The sequence below is a fragment of the Lindgomyces ingoldianus genome (genome assembly GCF_010093535.1).
Source record: "Lindgomyces ingoldianus strain ATCC 200398 unplaced genomic scaffold BDR25scaffold_24, whole genome shotgun sequence".
In the NCBI taxonomy this organism is placed as follows: Eukaryota; Fungi; Ascomycota; class Dothideomycetes; order Pleosporales; family Lindgomycetaceae; genus Lindgomyces; species Lindgomyces ingoldianus.
The window spans coordinates 759,806-780,330 of NW_022985185.1; the positions used below are offsets into that span (position 1 = coordinate 759,806).

Below are 20,525 nucleotides of genomic sequence, written 5' to 3' on the forward strand. Positions count from 1 at the left end.
TCTAGATGAGGATGACGTAAGGCTAAAATCACGTGAAATCTGGCGCGCCAAGCCGTTGAATAATCGTCAGGACGCGTTCAGAGTCTGAATGAAATTTTGTGCTTCAGTTGGAGAGGTGAAGCTATGACAGCAACACCTTGGATATGCCGCGCTTGTATGTCACGCATATCACGTATATCACGACCACTCGCCAGCCGCAGTGTTCGGTGGCAGTCGACTGGTAGGTCATTGCCCCCCACCTCCTTGGAAAGTCACTGACTTGTGGAAGCTTCCAAACTGGAAACCGTTCCTCCTGCACTCCTTGCGCGAGCCCGAACTGTCGCTGCTGAGCACAAGAAATTGACGGAGAAGCTTGTCGATGGCTTCGACACCCGCGCCGCAAAGAAATTGGGCGAGTATGGCCCTGTCGTGAACGCATTGCAGGAATGGGACAAGGCAAACGAGGTCCGTCAAGGATGTCTTGCACCAACAAGCGAAGAGTGCAGACTAATAGTAGGCGAAGTCCCTTGCAGAGCTCACTACCCTCATCCATGACCCTACTTCTGACCCCGAACTTCGAGAGCTAGCCGCAGACGACCTCAGCGCAACTCGGGTCCTGCTCATCAACGCTTCACAAAGCCTCACAACCTCCCTAGTTCCAGTCCATCCGTTCGCACATCTGCCATGCCTTCTAGAAATTCGGCCCGGTGCAGGCGGTTCGGAGGCTGCCATCTTCGCAGGCGATCTCCTCCGAATGTACCAAGCGTACTGCAACCGGAACAACTATCGCTCCACACTCCTGAAGTATGAGAACGTCAATGGAACAACAGAAGCTGGCGTACCACTCTCTGAAGCTATCCTGGAGGTCAGTTCGGAGAATGCATACGGCGTGTTCAGATGCGAGGCAGGAGTGCATAGGGTTCAGCGTGTGCCAGCTACTGAGACCAAGGGACGAACCCACACCAGTGCGGCATCTGTGCTGGTACTTCCTAGCTTAGAGGAAAGCTCCCTTGGCGAAGGGGATTTTGATGATCCAGAGAGTGACTACTTCGTCGACCCGAAGGAGGTCAAGATGGAGATTATGAGAGCAAGGGGTGCTGGCGGGCAGCATGTCAACACAACAGACTCCGCAGTTCGGTTAACTCACATACCCACAAGCACCACCGTCTCAATGCAGGACTTCAGATCCCAGCCTAAAAATAAAGAGAAAGCGTGGCAGCTGCTTCGTTCACGCTTAGCGCAAGCGAGACGTGAGAAAAGAGAGGAGGAGATGGTGGCAATGCGAAGAAGCGTGGTTGGGGTGGCAAAGATGGGACGTGGGGACAAAATCAGGACATACAACTGGAACCAACAGCGAGTCACAGATCATAGAAGCGGAACTACAGTCCACGACTTGGATGATGTGATGGGCGGGGGCCAAACCCTTGACATGGTCATGGAGAGTGTTCAGGAGTGGCTGATGGAGAAGGACGTAGAGGCGCTGATTGCTGAAGAGGCAAGCAGGAAGTGATCGGTGGGTCCACCTTGGTCGCTTCTGCATGTCTGTAGGTGCTCCCGCTTCCCTTCCCCTCATGCTGCGTTTCTCTTTTTCAGCATCCAATCACCCCCGACGCAGAAAATCTCGTTAAGGCGGTTGAGTCTCTTGGCCTTGTGAGAGTTTCTACTACTTTGTTACCTCGTATGAAACTTGCCAATGTCCCGAGAATTGCCACTCAAGCGACTAACGCCTGGTCCTCAATACTCCCCGCTCCATCGCTGAGCCCATATTGTACTATAGCATGGAACCATGGAAACGTGTTCATCCGTCTCACTGTATTACAAGTCCCTGACGCTAGGAACCATACTGCATACCAGGCCGACCATTCTGGAATGGAAGATTTTCCCTCTTCGCAAGACCCTTGACTCGCCTTGGTGGATTCCCATGATAGACCGACAGATCCCGCGACGTGCCTCTAACGCTGCTGCCGCATGCCAAGAAGCACTTAATCTTAGAGTATGTCGGCGGGCACTAGAGGTGGCGTTAACACCAACCATTGCATCCTCTGAGCATTTAAGCGTTAAACCAGAAGGATCATGGGTCATGTGTTCGTTGGCTACTGAATTGATGAAGGAGTCTAGCAAGCCCCAAGCGGGTATATACTCCTCTTCAGGACGCGATCTATTTCTAGGCGAATTTGGTCACAGGGTTGCCACTAGGGGGCTTATATAGCTACTATTTGATGTTTTCTATCTGGCAACCACGGGGAACGTGGATTTTCAGACACACTGCAATCGGAAAATTTCGATGTCCTAGGTTATAAATCAGGAACTGCGACCATATTGTCCCTGTTTAATCCTGAGGAATCCAATCCAGCCTTGGTGTGCAATTCCAGCAAATTCTTTATTCAGCACGGGTTGAAACTACACGCATGGTTGAGGGTTAGAGTTGGGACAATATCACCTGATCTCCATCACCAGCAGTTCGCTATCCCTCCTATCTTGAACACCACGAAACGCAAACCAGGGCTTCTGGCCCAAGGTGGCGGTATTGGATTTCGGGTCCCGAGGTCTGCTCCAGGCTGTGGGGATGTTCGAGGAGATTGCCAACGAGAGCCAATCAGAACGCTTCATTCGTCAATTGATTCATCAGTCGCCTCGAGTCAGCATCGCAACAACGTAGGAATATCACACAATAGCAGATTTACGACTCAGCCTTGAAAGTATTTCCCCGCATTTCCCACATTCAGTTCTCTTACCTACCCCGGAGTATCGCCCTTTCTGGTCAAGTGGCTCAATGGCGTTAAGATTCAACCAGCGAGTGAATCTAGGTCTCCAGAAGTCTGGATGGAGCGTGGAGTCCGCGTGGTGTGGGGAAGCCTAACATGGACGATATAGGGTCGTCGTATTTCCGCCTGAATGCAAGCGGGTCTGTCCTCCAGTCCTTTCTTTTCAGATTACTCCTTCCTGTGGGTATCAACTCGCTCTACTTATGTTTAATGCAGTCATGGCTACTCACTCTAACGATTATATGAAAGAGAAACACGGTGAAGAGAAGCCGCGTTTCATCGAGAATGCCGACGAATCTCCTACCAACAACTCGCTCAACTTGGAAAAGGAGCGTACGTTGGAAGGCGTAGATGTCCACAACCGAAGTGCATTCAAGGGAGACAATTCCGACGGCAAAGTGACTTGGGGTCTGCGTGGCATATTCGCAGCCATATTTCTCGCGGCACTCTATACAGGTATGGGAGCATATTCCATTCTTGTAGACTTGAATGGGCTTTACTGACCGAAATGGTAGGCTCGCAAGTTATCCTATACTTCACTGGTGGTTCACTCGGCTTCATTGAGGAAGACCTTAAACTATCAAGAGGTTCAGCATGGCTTCCAACTGCGAACATCCTGGCCATTGCCGCAGTATGCCCGTATGCTGGATATCTGCAGGATCTTTTCGGGAAACGATACATTGCCCTAATCGGTTCACTGTGCATTTGTATCGGAACCGTCTTGATGGCCACTACCCACTCCTTTGCCCAGGCTCTTGCGGGAATGGCAATTTCTGGTGTCGGCGCTGCCATTGGTGAATTGACTGGCTTAGCTGGGTATGATGCCCCGTTGTGGGCGTAAATGACCCAATGTTAACCAAATTTAGGCTTGCTGAAGTCGTCCCAGTCAAGTATCGTGGATACTCACTTGCCCTTGTCACCGCATTCGTCATTCCCTTCTGTCCATATTTAATGTATGTCGAGCTATGGTCCCATAATAGCAGTGTCGGCTGGAGATGGGGCCCATGGTGTGCGCTGTAAGTTCTACTTTTCTTCGTGCTATACGTCGCACTGACCTCTTTAGGACCTACAACGGCATCACTGGTCTTGGCCTATTTTTCACATACTTCCCGCATAATCACACACGTGCTGAAGGTTTTTCTCATCGTGCCATTCTCAAGAGAATCGACTACGTCGGTGGTGTTCTGTCGATTACTGGCCTTACCCTCTTGTATGCTCACCTCTCACTTTCTACTCTAACCCGTCTTGCTAATACGTCACAGCCTTGTAGCCCTTCAATCAGGCGGTTACACACACCCCTGGAAGAGCGCCTACGTCCTATGTACTCTCCTAATTGGTCTTGCTCTCATCGGCGTCTGGGTGAGCTATGAATGGAAAGGTGCCCGCCATCCAATGGTTCCCGGAGAGCTTTTCAAAGGCCAGCGCATCGTTGGACTCGCCTATGTCATCGCATTCGCCGCAGGAATGAACTTTTTTTCTATCTTGAACTTCTTCCCCATAACCTTTTCCTCTGTCTATGACCCCACCCCAGTTCAAATTGGTCTCAAAGGTCTTCCTCCTGCTTTTGCAACCACATTCGGCGCTATTGGATTCAACGCCGCACTCTCCACCTTCCCCAGTCGTAGCCGCGAGATTCTTCTCGTTGCTCTATTTATCATGACTGCTTTTGGTGGCTCGCTCGCAGCTAGTACTCCTGACAACCCGAAGCTTACAGTCGCACTTGGCACGCTCGCAGCCTTTGGCGTCGGCGGCGTACTCGTTCCCGCCGCTACTGTAGCCATGATCGTAACTCCCGACGCGCTCATAACTACCGCAGCCGCACTATCACTTTCCATCCGAACCGTCGGTGGCTCCATCGGCTATTCTATTTACTACAACATCTTCGCCACCAAGCTCGGGCAAAAGCTCCCCGTATACGTCGCCGAATATGCCATTGAAGCTGGGCTACCCGTTTCATCTGCTAAGCTCTTCGTCGGCACTTTTTTGACAGAACCGGAAAAGCTTGCAGCAATTGAAGGCGTGACGCCGGCGGTGGTTGCGGCAGCTACGAAAGGGACGCAATGGGCGTATAGTCAGAGTTTGAAATATGTTTGGTTTACGAGTATTGCGTTTGGGGCTATGGCGATTGTTTGTTGTATTTTGCTGCCGAGTACGAAGAAGTATCAGACCAATCGTGTGGCGGTGCAGATGTGAGGGGTTTATTTGGCTAGGCGGGACAAGGGACAGGTCATATTGTGCACAACCTTTCTCTGTGGTCATGAGAGGATCTTGGTTGAATGTTTAGGCTAGGCCGGGACAGACTGATAACGACGAAGGATGGAAGCAGCCAGAGTATATCGCGGAATCAACGCTTGTTTCTTGTTCAGCCTCAGTTGCGTGTGAGTAACCAGGTGAGCTGTCCCTGTTTTCGGCCATCGCACATGACTCAGTAGCGGCTCCAACTCTCGAATGTTCAGCCTTGCACCTCTTCTTAACCTTCGTCTCTTCCGAGGTCACCACACATCCTCTCGGGTATCTTCCGCACCTACTCAACCAATCATGAAAGATGATAATTATCTAACGACCACATCGAGAATCCTGCGCTCGGACCCTGGCAAGTTGCCATCAATCTTCAGGCCCCCAGCCCCCCGGTTTCTCATTTGATGCCCTTATAGTGTCCTGCACAACCTGAGCCCACTCTAACCATTTCCGGCGATACTGAACGAGCTCAGGTGGCCAATGATGAGGGCGGATAAACCAGGAGCGTCGGAATTAGTGCACTACTTTCTTCTGATTCGTGTTTCCTCCACATTAGCAACACACAGTGTGTGTGACGTAAGCCGACCCTGTGGCTTCTTCTCGACATGAAATCTAGAAACCGACCACCATTTCAACACCATTTTTATACCAATCTAGCCTCGTTTGCGCGAAAAGGGATTGTGCCTTCGACGGTGATGTTGCAGCATCCGACATCAACTCTCCCAAATAAGAGCGAGTACGGGCCAATGATCGTGCGCGGGATGCATGCAGGAAGATGCATAAGTCTCTGTCTGTCCATGCCAGACCAGCCTCCCTAGCGACGTGCGGCTGCTTAAGAGAAACACGTCCCCAGCATCCACTCCGGGTCATCCCCGCGTTTCACACCCACTAAACGGCACCATGGAAGATCGAAACCTCGACAGACGCCTACCTGAGCTTAGCGATAGGCTCATCGTGCTACGTGACCGGAAATGCCCAGCATCGGGAGAGTTCCTGTACATGGGAAGAGAGATCAGAAGCTTCAAGGCGTCTTACCTAATTCTACGGCCATACACACACAGTTCATCTCGGTTCATATCGGCTGATGGAAGAGATCTTGTCCGAAACATTTATGATGGAATTCAAACTGTTTTTTATGAGCTCGAGAAGCGAATTCGCACTCTTGAGCAGCAGTTTAGAAAGCGCTCCCGCAAGTCTCATCAATCCGTTAACCCTATCAAGGTGCTTTTCGGTAGTTCCGGCAATGAGCGCGATAAGCAGTACCAGAAATTCTTTGAGAGGAATGATTTTGTATTGCAACGATGCCAGATTCGATGTGGAGACATGCTTCTGAAATTAGTTTTGGCAGTACTTGTGTGAGTATTATAACATTGCAGTTTGATATTCGCAACTCGCTCATGCACCAAAAGGTACGCACAGAACACCCCTATTTCACAAGCTAGGGCAAACTTTCAAGATGAAGAAGATCTCGTGGACGGCATTGACAGAGCATTCGACTATCTTGACGAAAAAGAGAGGAGGGAGAGACGCCGCGGCAGACCTCTACCAATTGAAGCATCAAGGTGGTGGGATGGCCTTCCTCCTCAGGCAGCAGGGTTGCAAATTGGTCCGCTTGAACAGTTAGCCCAAATATGGGTGAATGGCGAAAGTCGAAATCCAAGTAATCCCGCCCCTCCAAATAATCCGACGTCTTCTACACAAAGGTTTATTCCACCGGTGGAATTAGGAGCTGACACTTACCAACGAGGCCACGGTACAAGTCGATCCGGTGTACACAATCTACGATTGGGGACGAACATCAACCAGCCAGCAGGAACTCACCAGCAAGTAGACGGTAGCATTGCGCAGCTAAGGAGGGAAAACGCGGAGCTTCGGAGGATGCTCGATGAACTTAACGAGCAAGTCCGGACGCTCAATTTTCTCTTAAACAACGGAGGAATCACTCATGACAGGGTATCAGGTCAATACGAGGAGGTAGACAGAACCAATACTCACCCACGGCGCCCACATGAAGGCGTAACTCGAGATCGTGATACAGTAACCCGGGAACGTAACTTGTCTCATCAGAGCGACCCAGCTCCACGCCCAGTTGGAGTAAGAGCCGAACCATCCAGACATCAACCCCCTCCCCCCGCAATAGAAAACCAAGGCCGCCGCCGTCACCATTCATCCTCATCTTCGAACGCGACACAACGACCAAATGGTTCTAGCACAAATCCAGGCGAGGGCATTTACAGGGATCCCAATTATGAAGCCATGTTGGCGGGAGGGCCTCCTCCCATTCATTATAACACAAGACCTTACCGAACTAACTACGATGACCGTTCACGTCATGGCCAAGGCTGAAGTATAAACAATGCGGAATACACCGTCCTTTGCCTGGTCTTCGGCTTACGGTTGGACTTGATACCCTAGCCGAGTTATAAAAAATGGCGTGGGTCTGAAACCCGAGCAGGAATGCTTTGAGGACAGCCCGGAGGAGAAATGTTCAATACCTCCAGATTGGTACTTGTGGGTTTGTTGAGCATTCTGAAGCATCATCAGCAGGGTTTAATTGCTTTATCAACGAGTCGCTCAATCAGTGGCCGCTGTAACCTCGCCGCCGCTATGCCACCCCACGTTAATGGTTGCACGACCCCTCATGTGTCTCGCCTCACTTTTGTCGCCAATCACGGACTCCTTGGAATATCGTGTCCTGTTGCGGGTTGTCGACGGGTCAAAATTTGGGAATGGGTAGATAAAGGACGACAAAGCGTAATGTTCCGTTAACAAAGGCAAGAAGAGGGAAGTGGAGGACGACCTAAATAAATATCGTGAGATCCTTGAAGCGGAGCGAAGCAACCGGTGAGGACCGGTCAAGGTGGGGCCATCTATCTCATCCTGATTTGTTCGCAAAAGCGTCCCGCTGATTGGCCGCCTTAGCCTCCTGCTGGGCTGAGCCGTTATCGTCTGCACCAACCTGCAACATCATCAAGGCATCAACCCAGGCAGCCATTCAGCGACTCGACGACAGGGAATCGGCCCCCAGATTTCGATTCTCCTTGGTGGTGCTCAAAGCCAGGCAGCCGTGGTGGAATGAGAATACGAGACGACGCCAACGCTACTGTGCGTATGTATATATAGCCCCTCCATTCCCAACCCTCCAGATCCAAGTCCTTCAGGACCGCATCGGGGGAAAGACCTCCAACTGAATCATCATCATGACTTCGTTTGTGCCTCCAATTATCTCTCCTGTCCTGAAAGAAGCAGCCGAGCTTAAAATTGAGGAGCTCAACCGTGTGAAAACGTCCTTTAAGAGCCGTTATTATGCCAACCCTAACATTCTCGCCGCTGGGCCGGATACGCTCAAGCGAGTAGACGCTCTCCTCGAAGAGATCAAAAAGCTCGACCCATATCTTGAGAACGACGACGATCTTGCAAGGCTAGCCCGCTACGTCGAGCAGGGAAAGAACGACCGCTCCATTTCACAAGCCAAGCTTCAGAAGCTTGAGAAGCAGCTGTTGGATAAGTTGGCCATTCATGCTCACCGGCTCGATGTCTCGTCTCTGCACGTCGATCTACTGAGAGAAGCCATGTACCCGAACGACTCCCCTGAAGCAGTCTCCGCAAAGTTGGAGAAGGCCACAATGGAAGATGAATTCGAATTCCTCGAGGAGGGCGAGCTCGAAACGGCTTTCGAGAAATTTGAGAAGAATACGTTCGCATCAAAGCAGGTCGATGTCGAAGCTCTCGAGAAGTATCTGTCCGGCCTGTTCCAAGATAACGGAGGTAATCAAGCCCTCGAAAGACTCCGTGAGGACATTGGAGACTATGGAGACGATGTTATGAACGGACCAGACGAACTAGACGATGAGACGCTCGAGTGGTGCATTAACGATTTAATTCATAATGGCTTACTCAGCGATGAGAGGAGGAAAACTCTTCAAGGCTACTTACAGTCACCTATAGTTCTTCGTGAACTAAAAAGCACTCTCAACGCGAAATCGATCCGGCATTGGACATGGCGGAACGTAGACAAAGGATTACCAGTCACTGCTCGCAAGAATTCGGAAGGAAATTACTGCATCACTGTGGAAGAGGAGATCATCGATATGCTCTTTCTCCATACTCTTGCAATTGGGTGGAGCTGCAAGCTCAGGGGCTCTCTTAAAGATTTGGTCTCAAATCCCTGTGTCTGGGTTCGCAGCATTGGGCCATTACCTAGTGAGATGAACAAACGCGAATATTATCTGCTCCCAACCAAGGTGCCTAAGAGGGCGCCAGCGCCGAGGCCATCTGTTTGTACAGTGTGCCATCCTCCACCCCCACCTCCTGGTCCTCCCCCACCACCGATGAACTATGGACCACCTCCGCAAATTATTTGCCCTCCGCCCCCGCCGCCTCCTTTCCTGAAAGCAAAGAAGAAAAAGAAGAATAGCAGCTATCCCCCCCCGCCGCCCTTCCCTATGTACGGCCAAATCCTTAATGAGGAACGATACAGGAACTTTTCGAAACATTTCTTCCTTACTCGTCTCCCCGACCGCGATGGGAGTACGCTAGGTGTCACCCCTGTTCAAGAGACTCAGTCGGAATTGATCAAGCACTTGGCAACCGAACTCAAAGTACGCGAAGCACTTTATGGCGACGTAAACATCTTCTCGACAAACTTTGAATCTTTTGGCTCGTCTCTGCCGCACCAGACGATCCTCGCCCTCCTGAAGTTCATTGGCGTGCCAAAGCTCTGGCTTGAAGTCTTCACTCGTTTCCTTGAGGCGCCCTTGAACATGGGTCCCGTAGTCCGAGGGACTTCAGACCAGATATTGACCCGCACTTGCGGCGTACCTGTCTCCCACGGCATGGAGCTGTTCTTCGGTGAACTCACTCTCTTCTTCCTTGACTTTGCCATCCACCAAAAAACTGGTGCATACCTGTATCGTCTTCGTGACAGATGCTATTTCGTTGGCAAGTCTGAGCAATGCAAAATGGCTGAAGAGGCCTTCTTCAAATTTGAAACTGTCACGGGACTGAGGTCGGGTCCGAGTGGCTTGATGTACGGCGCCAAGGTTGGCTTCCTTGATTTCCCTCCGGTCAATCATGCCCCTGTCACCATCAACATTGATAATCACAAAGTTGAGGCATATGCTCGTCGGGTCAAGAAGCAATTGACAGCCTGCACCACTGTCGTTGATTGGATTCGTACTTGGAACAGCACTATTGGTACTTATGCAGATGACAAGTTTGGTCCTCTTGCGAACGTCTTTGGAAAACATCATCTTGATGCCGTTATGGGAGCATATAATCGCATCCATGAGATAATCTTCGAAAGAAGCAACCTCACCGATCATGTCAAACAACTCCTTTCTAGACATATCCGCCCAACTCTCCAAGACCCACCGTTCGCTCTCGAACCGCTCATTTTCCTGCCTACAGCCTATGGCGGTCTCGGCGTCAAGAACCCATACATCACATTGAACCTCGCAAAGTCTATTGCGGAGAACCCAGGGGAGGGACTCAACGAATACATCAAATCAGAGGATGAATACTACAACAAGGCCAAGGAGACGTTTACTGGCCTGAAGGCTGATGCACGCGACCGCAAACTGAATGTCATCTTTGGTGATGATAAAGAGCGCATAGCTTTTTGCTTGGGCGACAGGGACCCCTCTGTCTTCATGTCTAAAGATGAGCTCACTGCCCATCGGGAGGATTTTCCTTATCCTACCCTCCCGCACCACACTTTCCCCTCTCCGGTCCCCTTCACCTACACGCCAACACCTGCGATTACTCCAGTGTACAACTCGCTTCTAGATGAGCCAAGAGATGAAATCAACCCAAGTGAGCGGATTGATGATGAGACTAGAAGACTGAGCGGAAGAGACGGCATGAAGAATTGGTGGAGGATGTGTGGGGAGGACAGGTGGGTGGTGGAGCTGTATGGGGAGGAGTGTTTTGAAAGGTATGGTGGTTTGGAGCTCTGGCATGGAGATTATGTGCCATTAGAGGTGGTGAAGATGGTGCGGGGAGAAGATGGAGATGTGGATGATGATGGGAGTACGAGTTCTTATAGTCTCCCCTGAAGCGGATGAGAATGGCTTGAGGGCTTTAGCTGGCAAGCTAGTTGACTAGCACTTCCGTTTTCTCCTTTCACTTCCTTTGGTAACGTTTCTTTGTTAATTTGGAATACGTTATTGCACTCTCATTTCTCTCCTATCGTCAAGAAGAATGTTGTCACGATCATTATGAAGCTACGGTTTTTTAATTAAACAGTATTCTATCTCAAATTTGTGCCTACTGAGGTCATTCCTGCTCACACGTTTTGGCTGCTGATACTTCCTACCTACTACTTCAACCTTTGTAATTGCATGACTGAGGCCACACTCTCTCTTATTTACTCGCACTCAGAGTGCTACCGTCATTCCTTGACCTTTCTTCAGCAAAAATTTCTCAAGATAATGCCCTTCCCGCACCTCTAATCGGACTGAAACACAGCGTCCACCGGTAGGCTCCAAACTACGCTAATATTACCCTTATATTCCATCCAAATAATCCCATACACGCTTAATATAATGCCCTCCGATTCGAGTCGTGGCCTGTATTTCTTCGGCTGGCAAACCTGTGACTTTGAACCTCTTCGGAATATAAACTTTCTCCGTGACTTCTGTAGCTGTAGAGCTAGACTCTCTTATTACTAGAGATACTAGTGATCAAAACGAGAACAGTGCGAAATTGTGAGTAAATACTGAATAGAACGTGAATATAATGGGATAGAGTGGTATTCCGGAATGCTGCTCTCGACTTGGTACTGATGGATGCTTCGAGACTAAATGGAATTAAAACGACAAATTAGGACACCGCCTCCGGAAATTAACCAAGACCAGCTTCCTTGAGTAGACTTGTTACACGTCTATTCGTGGGGAGAATAAGATATGTTCAGGGGCTGGCGCTGGCTGGAAAGAAAGCATTCGAATGAAAATCCTTGTTGGAACCTCCCTTCTTCGACCATCGAGAATTCCGGTGACTACACTCGAGCTCTTTTTTCGCCTTTGAGAAAGCCTGACGCGTGAGAGACAGAACATTGGAAGCTCGTTTTTGCTTAGGAAAGGGGATGGACATTCTGCAAGAAGGCACTCGGAGCAACACCTAGTATTCAATTGACGTCTTCTCAGAAGTTCAATAAAGGTTGATAGTAAATTTGCATGGTTCATATTTCGAGGCTTTGGATCAGGCTGGATTAAAAAAAAAAAGTGTCGAACAACTTGAAGCATGCCTTGGATACCTCTTCCTCTTGTTCTAGATCTGGGCACTGATATCTATATTGAGAAAGGAATAGAATCCAGGAAACAGCAGTTAATAGTCTGGAAATGAGAATTCCCGTGACTGCAACATGGAGCAACTACTGAGTATTGAATTGATGCCATTTAGTAGACGCAATAAAAGGCAGATTGTCCACGCCTATGATTTGGATTTGGACGCCTTGGATCTTTCTAGATGCAATACAAGCGTTGAGCATTTCGACTTGTGCCCTGGGCTCCCTTTCTCACTGTTCTAGACTTCTGTTTCCTTGGAATTTCACGTCTGAACTAGGACCGGAATAAATTTTTTGAAATGGCCCCCCAATGGCCTAAGATTGATCTCTCGTGGCAGCTTGCAACAATGTGACACCCAATTAGACCAACGAATTTGTAGACGATGCGGATGAATGAAAACTAGAACCCGCCAGTCATGACTCGGGATTGGAGGCTTTGGATCTCTCCAGGGGAAATAAAGGCTTGAAAATTTCACAGATACCTTGGATTTCCACTCCCCTGGTTGTTCGAGGCTGGATCAGGACCGAATATAATTCAAGTAATCCCGCCTATGTCTAAGATTGAAATTCCTGGGCATCGCCTCAGCACCGCAGTATCCCACCCGCTGCGGACTAGGAGTAACATGATCTTCCTTTAAAAATCATGGTCTGCGGTAGATGAGTCTAAATTCTCTCAGTGTCCTATGCCCCTCTTCCTCTAGTTCCAAACAGGCTTCACTGCGAACGCTACGTCTGAGTACCGACGGGAATAAATCATTCGAAGAGGAAGACTATGGTCTGGGATTTTGTTGATTGATTCGCCTCAGCGACATTTATACTGCACGGAGGGTTTGATTACGTCCTGGACCCCGGTTGCTCCAGGCGTCTTCCCCCCGCAAAGCTGTGTCAACCCACTGTCAACGAGAACAAACACGTCAAGCAGGCCGAACATGGCTCTCGATTCTAGAGTCTGGGTTCAATGACGGGCTGAAAGCATTGCTTTCAAAAAAGAGTGGCAATGGAATGACTCGAGAGATTCCGGGTGTGCTATCGCTCTGGGAGGAATATTCTTGCTTGTTCTCCGTCGAGGCCGTATATCGGATCTAATCTAAGGATACTAGCAAGAGCGTAGAGTGCTTGTGCTTATGGACACACTCGGGCATCGGGACTTGGCGCCATCTGTATACTATTGATATCGGAAGTCGGATGTCGGAGATGGAATTTCGGTGTTCGCTGTCAACAAAGGCAGTGGATTAGCTTAAGTCTCAGCACTTTCAAAGATTATACAGTACGGAGTAGCTCGGCAATTACTTAATATGACGCATCCTGGCAGATCGAGTCATGTATATCTCAGTGCCCACTCTTATCAGAATGGTAACTTCACGTGACCGAATCACATGATAATGCAACGTGATGAAATATCTGGCCGCCCTCCGCACTTCGTCTCCATCATCTCACGCAATCGCTACTACTCAAAAATCCACGTCAAACCCATCAAAGCTCCCGTCAGTGGAAACAAGCACCTCTCCAAATGCAACCACTTCCACCTCATCATCAAATCCCTCGCCATTTCCCAATTTCCTACTCTCGCTTGCTGTCGGAGTCTACTGACACATTTCTATTGGATTCAACGCCGTTGAAGACGATGGCGGCTGCGGTCGGAACTAGAGCTGGTGCTGGGACAGGTGTGGGGACCAAAGTTGCCTCAGTCGCTACTTCGGCTTGGGCCAGAGTTGGTTTAGATGCAGGTGCAACACCACGCTTGGGTGCTTGTTCATCCGGTGCAGAGAAAAAGCGATCGAGGAGCAGTCGTGGGTATCGGCGGAACTTGATGCCACCCACCATTCCAATGATCACGCCGTCCGGAAGGATGTACGCATCACCCAAGTAAATAGCAGGGTCTTCTGCAGCGGGTATCATCTTAATAGAAGCGGTACTTGTTTCCAGCAACGAGTGGGCGGGCAAAACGCATTGAGCTCCAACCAGGCGTGACGCAGAAGTTCGTTTTAGTATCGACCGTGCCGGATACATCTATAATGAAACCGGCGAGATGTGCGACGCTGTCAATAAATTAGGGTGTGATAGTCCAAGTACCTCCTTTTTCCGTCGTCAGCTTCACATCGGCAAAGGCCTCCAATTCGTGAAGAACAGCGGATTGCATGCCACGATATTTGCCAGCATAATCGACAAGACTGTTGGCAAAGAGACGATACGCCATGTTGCGAGAGAATCGATCAGCAACTCCTTCAGCGAGGCGTTGGATGGCCTCGATACGGCTCTGGACGAGATGAGTGATGAGAACCCAGGATGCGAGCCATTCTGATGTGTCGCCATAGTACAGGTTGGCGCTTGCGAAAGGATCGTCAATGGTACCATTGGGTTAGATGCTATGCCACCGGAGATGAACAAGGCCTGAGTGAATATCCGGGGTCGCAGCAGAAACTTGGATTACCTGAGGCGTTTTCGTATTATCTTTCGCGACGATGCCTTTGAGAACTTCCAAGTTGGCTACGTTCATGGCTACGTCTTTGACATTTGGCATGAGCTTCTTGTAGAGGTATTCCCCCAAGGTAAATGCGATGTCCGCATGAATTGACCGCCCAAAATGTAAGTCTAACTTTGCGGTAGACGTGTTGGTTAAGGTAACTTACCGAGGTGATAACACCACATCCATTCATTTTGTGCCCATGGGCCGCAGCGAGGAAGTCTGGTTGTATCAAATCCCCTTGCATGACTACTTTCCCTGCCAGTCCTTGGAATGTTTCTTCTACAATCTGCTGAACCGTTGAGGTTCTCAGACTGGAGTGCGAAGCAGGCACAAGTGCTTTTTGTGTTAGCCCCTTTTCGGCGTCGTAGAAATCGTCGCCTTTCGTGAGAGCCTAGTCTCCCTAGTACTAAAGCCAGTAGTTTTGTTCATTCCAACATAAGTAGGCAGGCCCAGTAGTCGAAGCTCCCCCTCAAAAGGTCGGTGGAATTCACTCCAGCCTAGCTGCACCCCTGCGCAGTGCAAGGCTCCAAGACTTTGCGCTATCGTGACCCAATTATTTTTTCCCCGGCGAATCGATGGGATGGAGATGTTGACAGACGGCAGAGTGGCCTTAACGAAACCCATGCAGACGGGATGAGGCCCAATTTCGACCCAAGTAGTTGCATCATCGATAGTTCCGATTCGCTGTGCTATCTCCAGCGCTGCAAGGAAATTAACTGGTTCCCGCGTGGCACGTCTCAAGTAGCTCGCGTTTACCGTTTTGTCGTCAAAGATGACTTTGCTTAGCAGCGGTGTTATGACGGGCATATTCGGGGCATGGAAGTGAACACCAGACTTTGCAACATCCTCGAAGTCGTCAAGGATTGGATCTGTTTGTGACGAGTGGAATGCAAAAGGTATATCCAAGCTAAAGCATTCGTAACCATCCGCTTGGAGAGGTTCCACCAGTGCATCGATTTGCTCCACGGTCCCACTGAGCACCGTTTCCTTTGGCCCATTGATGCACGCGACTTCGTATGGCCTTTCCCCAGCATTTTGGTCGGTTTCATTAAGTGAGGCCCTCACAGCCATCATCTTGTGGCTCCCAATCTTGCAGTTCTCTTCGAGCATCTTAGCTCTTTGTCCTACGAGGAAAATGGCATCGCTGGCTGAAAGCATGCCCGCAACATGCAAGGCAGTATACTCTCCAAGGCTGTGTCCGATTACAACATTTGGCTTGACGCCCAAAGAAGTCCAGTACTTAGTAAGCGCAATTTCAACACAGACAAGAGCAAGTTGGGTGACGCTGGTGAATGTGCATGCTCTTTCAGATGGCTTCCGTCAATTGCTGGAACGATGGTGGGAAACCCTTGACCTTGAGCGAGAGAATCTAAGTGAAGGATCTGCGATCAGAAGTAAGGCGAATTGTGATACAACTCTAAGTTGCTTGACTTGTAAGACGATCCCTGGTCTATGAAAGCGAACGCGACTGAAGGTGGTCTAGCGGTAGGAATTGGCTTGTGAGAATTGACTGAGTGGAGGTCTGAAGTGAGCTGCTTTGTTATTTGGGTCACTTCAGAAGCTGCTACTGCCACTCGATGATTGTGGTGATGGCGACGTGCCGTGGTCGAGTAGAAGAGGTTTGACAGTGAAATATCCGAATTAGCATCCAAATAACCAATCATATGCTCTAAGTGGCCCTTCAACTATATCTTACTCTTAGCGGAGACTGCAATAACATGGGTGGTGCGAGGGTCAATTTGGTTGACGTCCCGAATTGGCCCTTCTTGAATCGCAATCGATGTGTTCCCACCCGCTGCGCTGAGATTGTTCACAAAAGCAATTCGCTTTCTGCCAGAAACACGAGGCCAATGTTGTTTCTCGTATGGAATGCGAAGGTTGCGCTTGTTTAGATCCTTGGGAAACTCTGGATTGATGCTGTTCCTAATGCCGACATGAGGCGGAATGAGGCTTTTCTGGAACACGAGGAGAACCTTGAGCAATGCCGTCACCCCAGTTACAGTCCCTCCATGACCAACATTCGCTTTGACTGTCCCAATGTAAAGCGGATACTTTTGACTACGACGCCTCACGGCAGGTGCGAAGACATCACTGACGGACTGCAACTCCTCGTGGTGGCCAGCCTGCGTGCCAGTCCCATACATTTCCACGAAGCTGACATCGAGCGGATCTACTCCCGCATAACTCAAGACTTTCCTTTCTAGGTAAGATTGAGCACCAGCATGCGGATGTGCAATAGAGATCGCGTCTGGTGAATGGTTTGTTCTAGCTTCGAGGATTATACTAAGAATATTATTATTATCGGCTTCAGCATCTTTGAGGCGCTTCATCACGATAGACCCAATTCCGTCGGCGCGACAGTATCTATCGGCTTCGCAATCCCAAGTCTTACATTCGCTAGGGGTCTTGGAGAGGAAGTGGCTATGGCTGAGACCGTTGAAAGCATCAGAATTCGTGAGGACATTCATTCCTCCCGCCACCACCGTGTCACAGGCGCCGTTCCAGAGGGAAGTGAAGGCAGCTTGTATCGTGGCTAGGCTAGACGAGCATGCCGTATCGATGCTGAAGCTTGGCCCAGAGAATTTGAAGAAATAGTTGATGCGTCCTGGGCCGAGCGCACGAGATCCACCTGGATTAAAGTAGGTGCTACTCTCCTAAGTGGTATTGACTTCTCGGCAGTCATCGCTAGCTTAACTATAGAACGTCCTAATGCGATGGAGATTCGTAGCTGCGGTCTGGTTGGCAACGCAACCTGCTCTCTCAAGTGCTTCATACGCCGTCACCAAGGCAATTCTTTGCATTGGATCAGTCTGTTGCGCCTCACGAGGGGACATGTTAAAAAATGGTGCGTCGAATAAGCCAGGTTCGTCGATAAAGCAGCCGTATGGTGTGTGGTTAGCATTCACCCTTTTTCCTGTAGGATCAAAATGGGACTCGACGTCGAATCGGTCAGCTGGTATCTTTCAATGCACATCCAGCTCTTGCTCCAGGAGGTCCCAGAATTTCTCCGTGTCTTTCCCTCCTCCGGGCATCCGACATGACATTCCCACGATTACAATTTTGGGCTGCGCAAAGCCTCTCGGCCCCCACCCATCGTTGTTCTTATCAGAGATCCATGGAACTAGCTCCTGTGTCCTGGCCTCTAACCCTGGGAGTTCCACTTGGAAGAAAGAGATAAGATCATGGACTGGAAGAGAGATTCTGAAGACAAGCACTTCGCATTCGGAGGCTGCAATCTCGCTGACTCGTTGAACCACGCCCTGCACCACGCCGTTCCATTCAATCTTTGGGGTCAATATTTCTGAAATGATGGCCTCGAAAATTCCCCTCACGTTATTAACTAAGAAAGGCCTCCCGGTACTCGTTGAGAAAATTGGTATCCGTGGAGACAGCTCAGAGTTCAACGCTTCCGTTGAGCTCGTCTGGACAATGGTTTGAACGTTTTCATCATTGTAGATGTGCTTTGCGTGGCATAAGCCTCCATACACAGGCAAGGATACGTGTTTGCGATCCCGAAAGAAATCTGAATGGAGAAAGATGCTCTTGAGTCTTAAAGGAGGCCCAATAGTCAATCCAGAAGCTCTGAAGGCAAAGGCAAAACATTTCCGAGATAGAAGATCCCCTTCCTATCGGCCACTTAGCGGGCACCGAGACAAAAGCAACTCCTGACCGAGCATCGTATCAGTTGCTCGTATTATATTCCATATAGGAACCCGACGTTCCCGCATCGGCGCCACGTGGCGCCACGTGAAGGGAGCCATACGTATGTCCTGAAGTCTCAAGACAGGGTGACCCAATATCGGAGGGATGCGTTCCAAGATCTCAGAGGCTAATAGAATAGAGACTACCCATTATTCTTATAAAAAGTTAAGGCCGCACAGAAAAGGTCATGCTAGACAATCGTTTAGTTAATTCACTTGAAATCATGTTTACCAATAATTTAGCGCTCAGAAGCTGGTTGGCGACTATACTCGCCATGGTGGTAGCGGTTCAGCAACTGAGGGGTACCTACGACTACGTAATTGTAGGTGCAGGATCAGCAGGCTTTGTGCTTGCCAAAACGCTTTCCCAGAATGCTAGCTTTAAGAATCGCTGTTCTTGAAGCTGGGCCCGACCCCATCAATTCAACATTAGTTAACAGTGAGTTATAATTCTTTCATGCGCGAAGGAAATGCGCTTAGTTGACTTTAACCAAGCTCCCGCCTACTACCCGTTGATCTCCGAGTACTTTCGGAATTTCGCCTCGCGGCCTGATCCCAAATTGGGGGGTCATGCCCCAAAATTGACAGGGACGCGCCTTCGGGGGTGGAAGCGTTGTCAATGGCATGGCCTACTGCCGTGGTGCGGCCTCAGTCTTTGATGAATGGGCGAAAGTGTCAGGCAATTCAGGGTTGGCTTGGAAGTCTCTACTTGAGGATTTCAAGGCAGCTAGCCACTACGATTTCCAGCAGACTGACTATGAGCAATTTGTTAATACCACTACCTATGGCGATGGGCCATTGGAAGTCAGCCGCACGAGTGGTCTGACTGGTTTCGACGCTCCCTTTGCTAGTGCGCTCAAATCGGGACTCGGGGTGCACGAAGTCGACTTGACTGATGGCATAGGAACTGGGCTTGATTTGGGTGTTGCAGTCATTCATGCTGGAGAAAGAACAAGGTAATATGCTCGGAATTCCTCTGGCTCGCTTACGGAGAATCGACCGAATGTGCAGATGATTCCCAATGCCTGGGTCACGAAGATCGGATTTTCCGGAAAGACTTCTAAAAATGTCACCTATACCAACACTATCAGCAACGCAAAGACGACTATTGCAGCAAAAGAAATTATTGTCAATGCAGGTGCCATAAATAGCCCCAAGTTGCCCATGCTTTCCGGTGTGGGCCAGAAGGCACGATTGTCAGAACTAAACATTCCACTCGTCGCGGATATCCCTTCAATCGGAACCAATCTGTACGATCACACTTTTCCGATTGTGGAGCTTGAAGTCTCCAGCGATATTAAAACAGGTTGGCAATGGGAATTCAACGCCACAGGGAAGAGTATATCAGAGCAGCAATACGTGGTGAATCAATCCGATCCCTCGGTTGGAACAACGGATTTGTATACGCTGCATTCCGCGTACCAGATTCTGTATTTGATGGAATCAACGGCACGCATTACACGTCGCTCCCTACTGATCGGCCTCATATCTTAATGAAATACAGCACGGTTCCGTTAATGTCTACTCCAAACGTCAGCCTCGTAACCGCATGGGCTAGCCTTGTGCAGGCAGAAGCTTCTGGCTATGTTACTCTCAATTCGTCGGATTTTCGCGACGATCCGTTCATTTACTCTAACTACTACGGCTCTCCGGCAGACAAGAAAGCTGTTGTGTGGGGATATAAGAAGCTCCGTGAGATCATGGGCTCCGAAGAGCTCAAGTCTTTTGTTTTGAAAAGAGGCATACCCAGGCAAGAATGTGACGACAGATGAAGATGTTTGGGGACCCATTCGGAAGGCTCGTATTCTTTCCATCACCCTCTGGGTACCGTGGCTTTAGGCAAAGCTCTTGATAGCAACTGGGGACTCAGGGGACTAAAAAGCATTCGGCTGGTGGATGTCAGCACCTTTCCTAGTCCTCCTTCGTGCCATCCATTGGCGGACGTGTATGCTGTTGCGCATAGAGCAGCGAAGGACATTCGTCGTGCGGATAAGTGGCTTCCCGTGCTAAGATGTACACTTCATATTCGTTTGGATAAATAGCGTTACTTGTAGTTAAAGTTGATAGGAAGATGAGATTTACATTAGGAG

General features: G+C 49.6%; 6 protein-coding genes across 6 annotated transcripts; 4 read left to right on the plus strand and 2 right to left on the minus strand.

Moving 5' to 3' along the window:
• Positions 1–121: 121 nt before the first annotated feature.
• On the plus strand, positions 122–1,940 carry BDR25DRAFT_335407 (release factor; the record flags this gene model as incomplete). The annotated part of the gene is made up of 3 exons (XM_033693007.1): positions 122–220; positions 269–444; positions 503–1,940. Coding segments are annotated over 3 exons (1,262 nt in total), but the record flags the coding sequence as incomplete, so codon positions are not given.
• A 739-nt stretch (positions 1,941–2,679) lies between these two features.
• BDR25DRAFT_290360 (putative major facilitator superfamily transporter) lies at positions 2,680–4,937 on the plus strand (the record flags this gene model as incomplete). Its single annotated transcript, XM_033688511.1, has 5 exons — positions 2,680–3,200; positions 3,260–3,560; positions 3,611–3,760; positions 3,808–3,954; positions 4,007–4,937. Exons 1-5 carry the CDS (start codon positions 2,948–2,950, stop codon positions 4,935–4,937), a joined length of 1,782 nt encoding a protein of 593 aa, XP_033545435.1. The 5' UTR covers positions 2,680–2,947.
• A 1,957-nt stretch (positions 4,938–6,894) lies between these two features.
• On the minus strand, positions 6,895–7,434 carry BDR25DRAFT_304986 (uncharacterized protein; the record flags this gene model as incomplete). The annotated part of the gene is made up of 1 exon (XM_033690325.1): positions 6,895–7,434. A coding segment is annotated over exon 1 (205 nt), but the record flags the coding sequence as incomplete, so codon positions are not given.
• Positions 7,435–8,138: 704 nt separating this feature from the next.
• On the plus strand, positions 8,139–11,327 carry BDR25DRAFT_304987 (uncharacterized protein). Its single transcript, XM_033690326.1, has one exon. The coding sequence runs from the start codon at positions 8,183–8,185 to the stop codon at positions 11,036–11,038; it is 2,856 nt and encodes a 951-aa protein (XP_033545437.1). The 5' UTR covers positions 8,139–8,182; the 3' UTR covers positions 11,039–11,327.
• A 564-nt stretch (positions 11,328–11,891) lies between these two features.
• Positions 11,892–18,625, minus strand: BDR25DRAFT_357523 (uncharacterized protein; the record flags this gene model as incomplete). Its single annotated transcript, XM_033695814.1, has 26 exons — positions 11,892–12,075; positions 12,102–12,175; positions 12,238–12,354; positions 12,412–12,484; positions 12,535–12,667; positions 12,744–12,766; positions 12,793–12,899; positions 12,977–13,068; positions 13,106–13,160; positions 13,197–13,319; positions 13,365–13,479; positions 13,558–13,624; positions 13,657–13,690; positions 13,731–13,827; positions 13,859–14,277; positions 14,366–14,594; positions 14,643–14,863; positions 14,898–15,125; positions 15,170–16,048; positions 16,082–16,103; positions 16,166–16,403; positions 16,431–17,380; positions 17,438–17,667; positions 17,707–18,316; positions 18,383–18,555; positions 18,614–18,625. The coding sequence occupies 26 exons, from the start codon at positions 18,623–18,625 to the stop codon at positions 11,892–11,894; spliced, it is 5,505 nt and encodes a 1,834-aa protein (XP_033545438.1).
• Positions 18,626–18,710: 85 nt separating this feature from the next.
• On the plus strand, positions 18,711–20,477 carry BDR25DRAFT_373170 (FAD/NAD(P)-binding domain-containing protein; the record flags this gene model as incomplete). Its single annotated transcript, XM_033697269.1, has 6 exons — positions 18,711–18,828; positions 18,916–19,002; positions 19,088–19,365; positions 19,429–19,774; positions 19,861–20,193; positions 20,233–20,477. The coding sequence occupies 6 exons, from the start codon at positions 18,711–18,713 to the stop codon at positions 20,475–20,477; spliced, it is 1,407 nt and encodes a 468-aa protein (XP_033545439.1).
• Between the last annotated feature and the right edge of the window lie 48 nt (positions 20,478–20,525).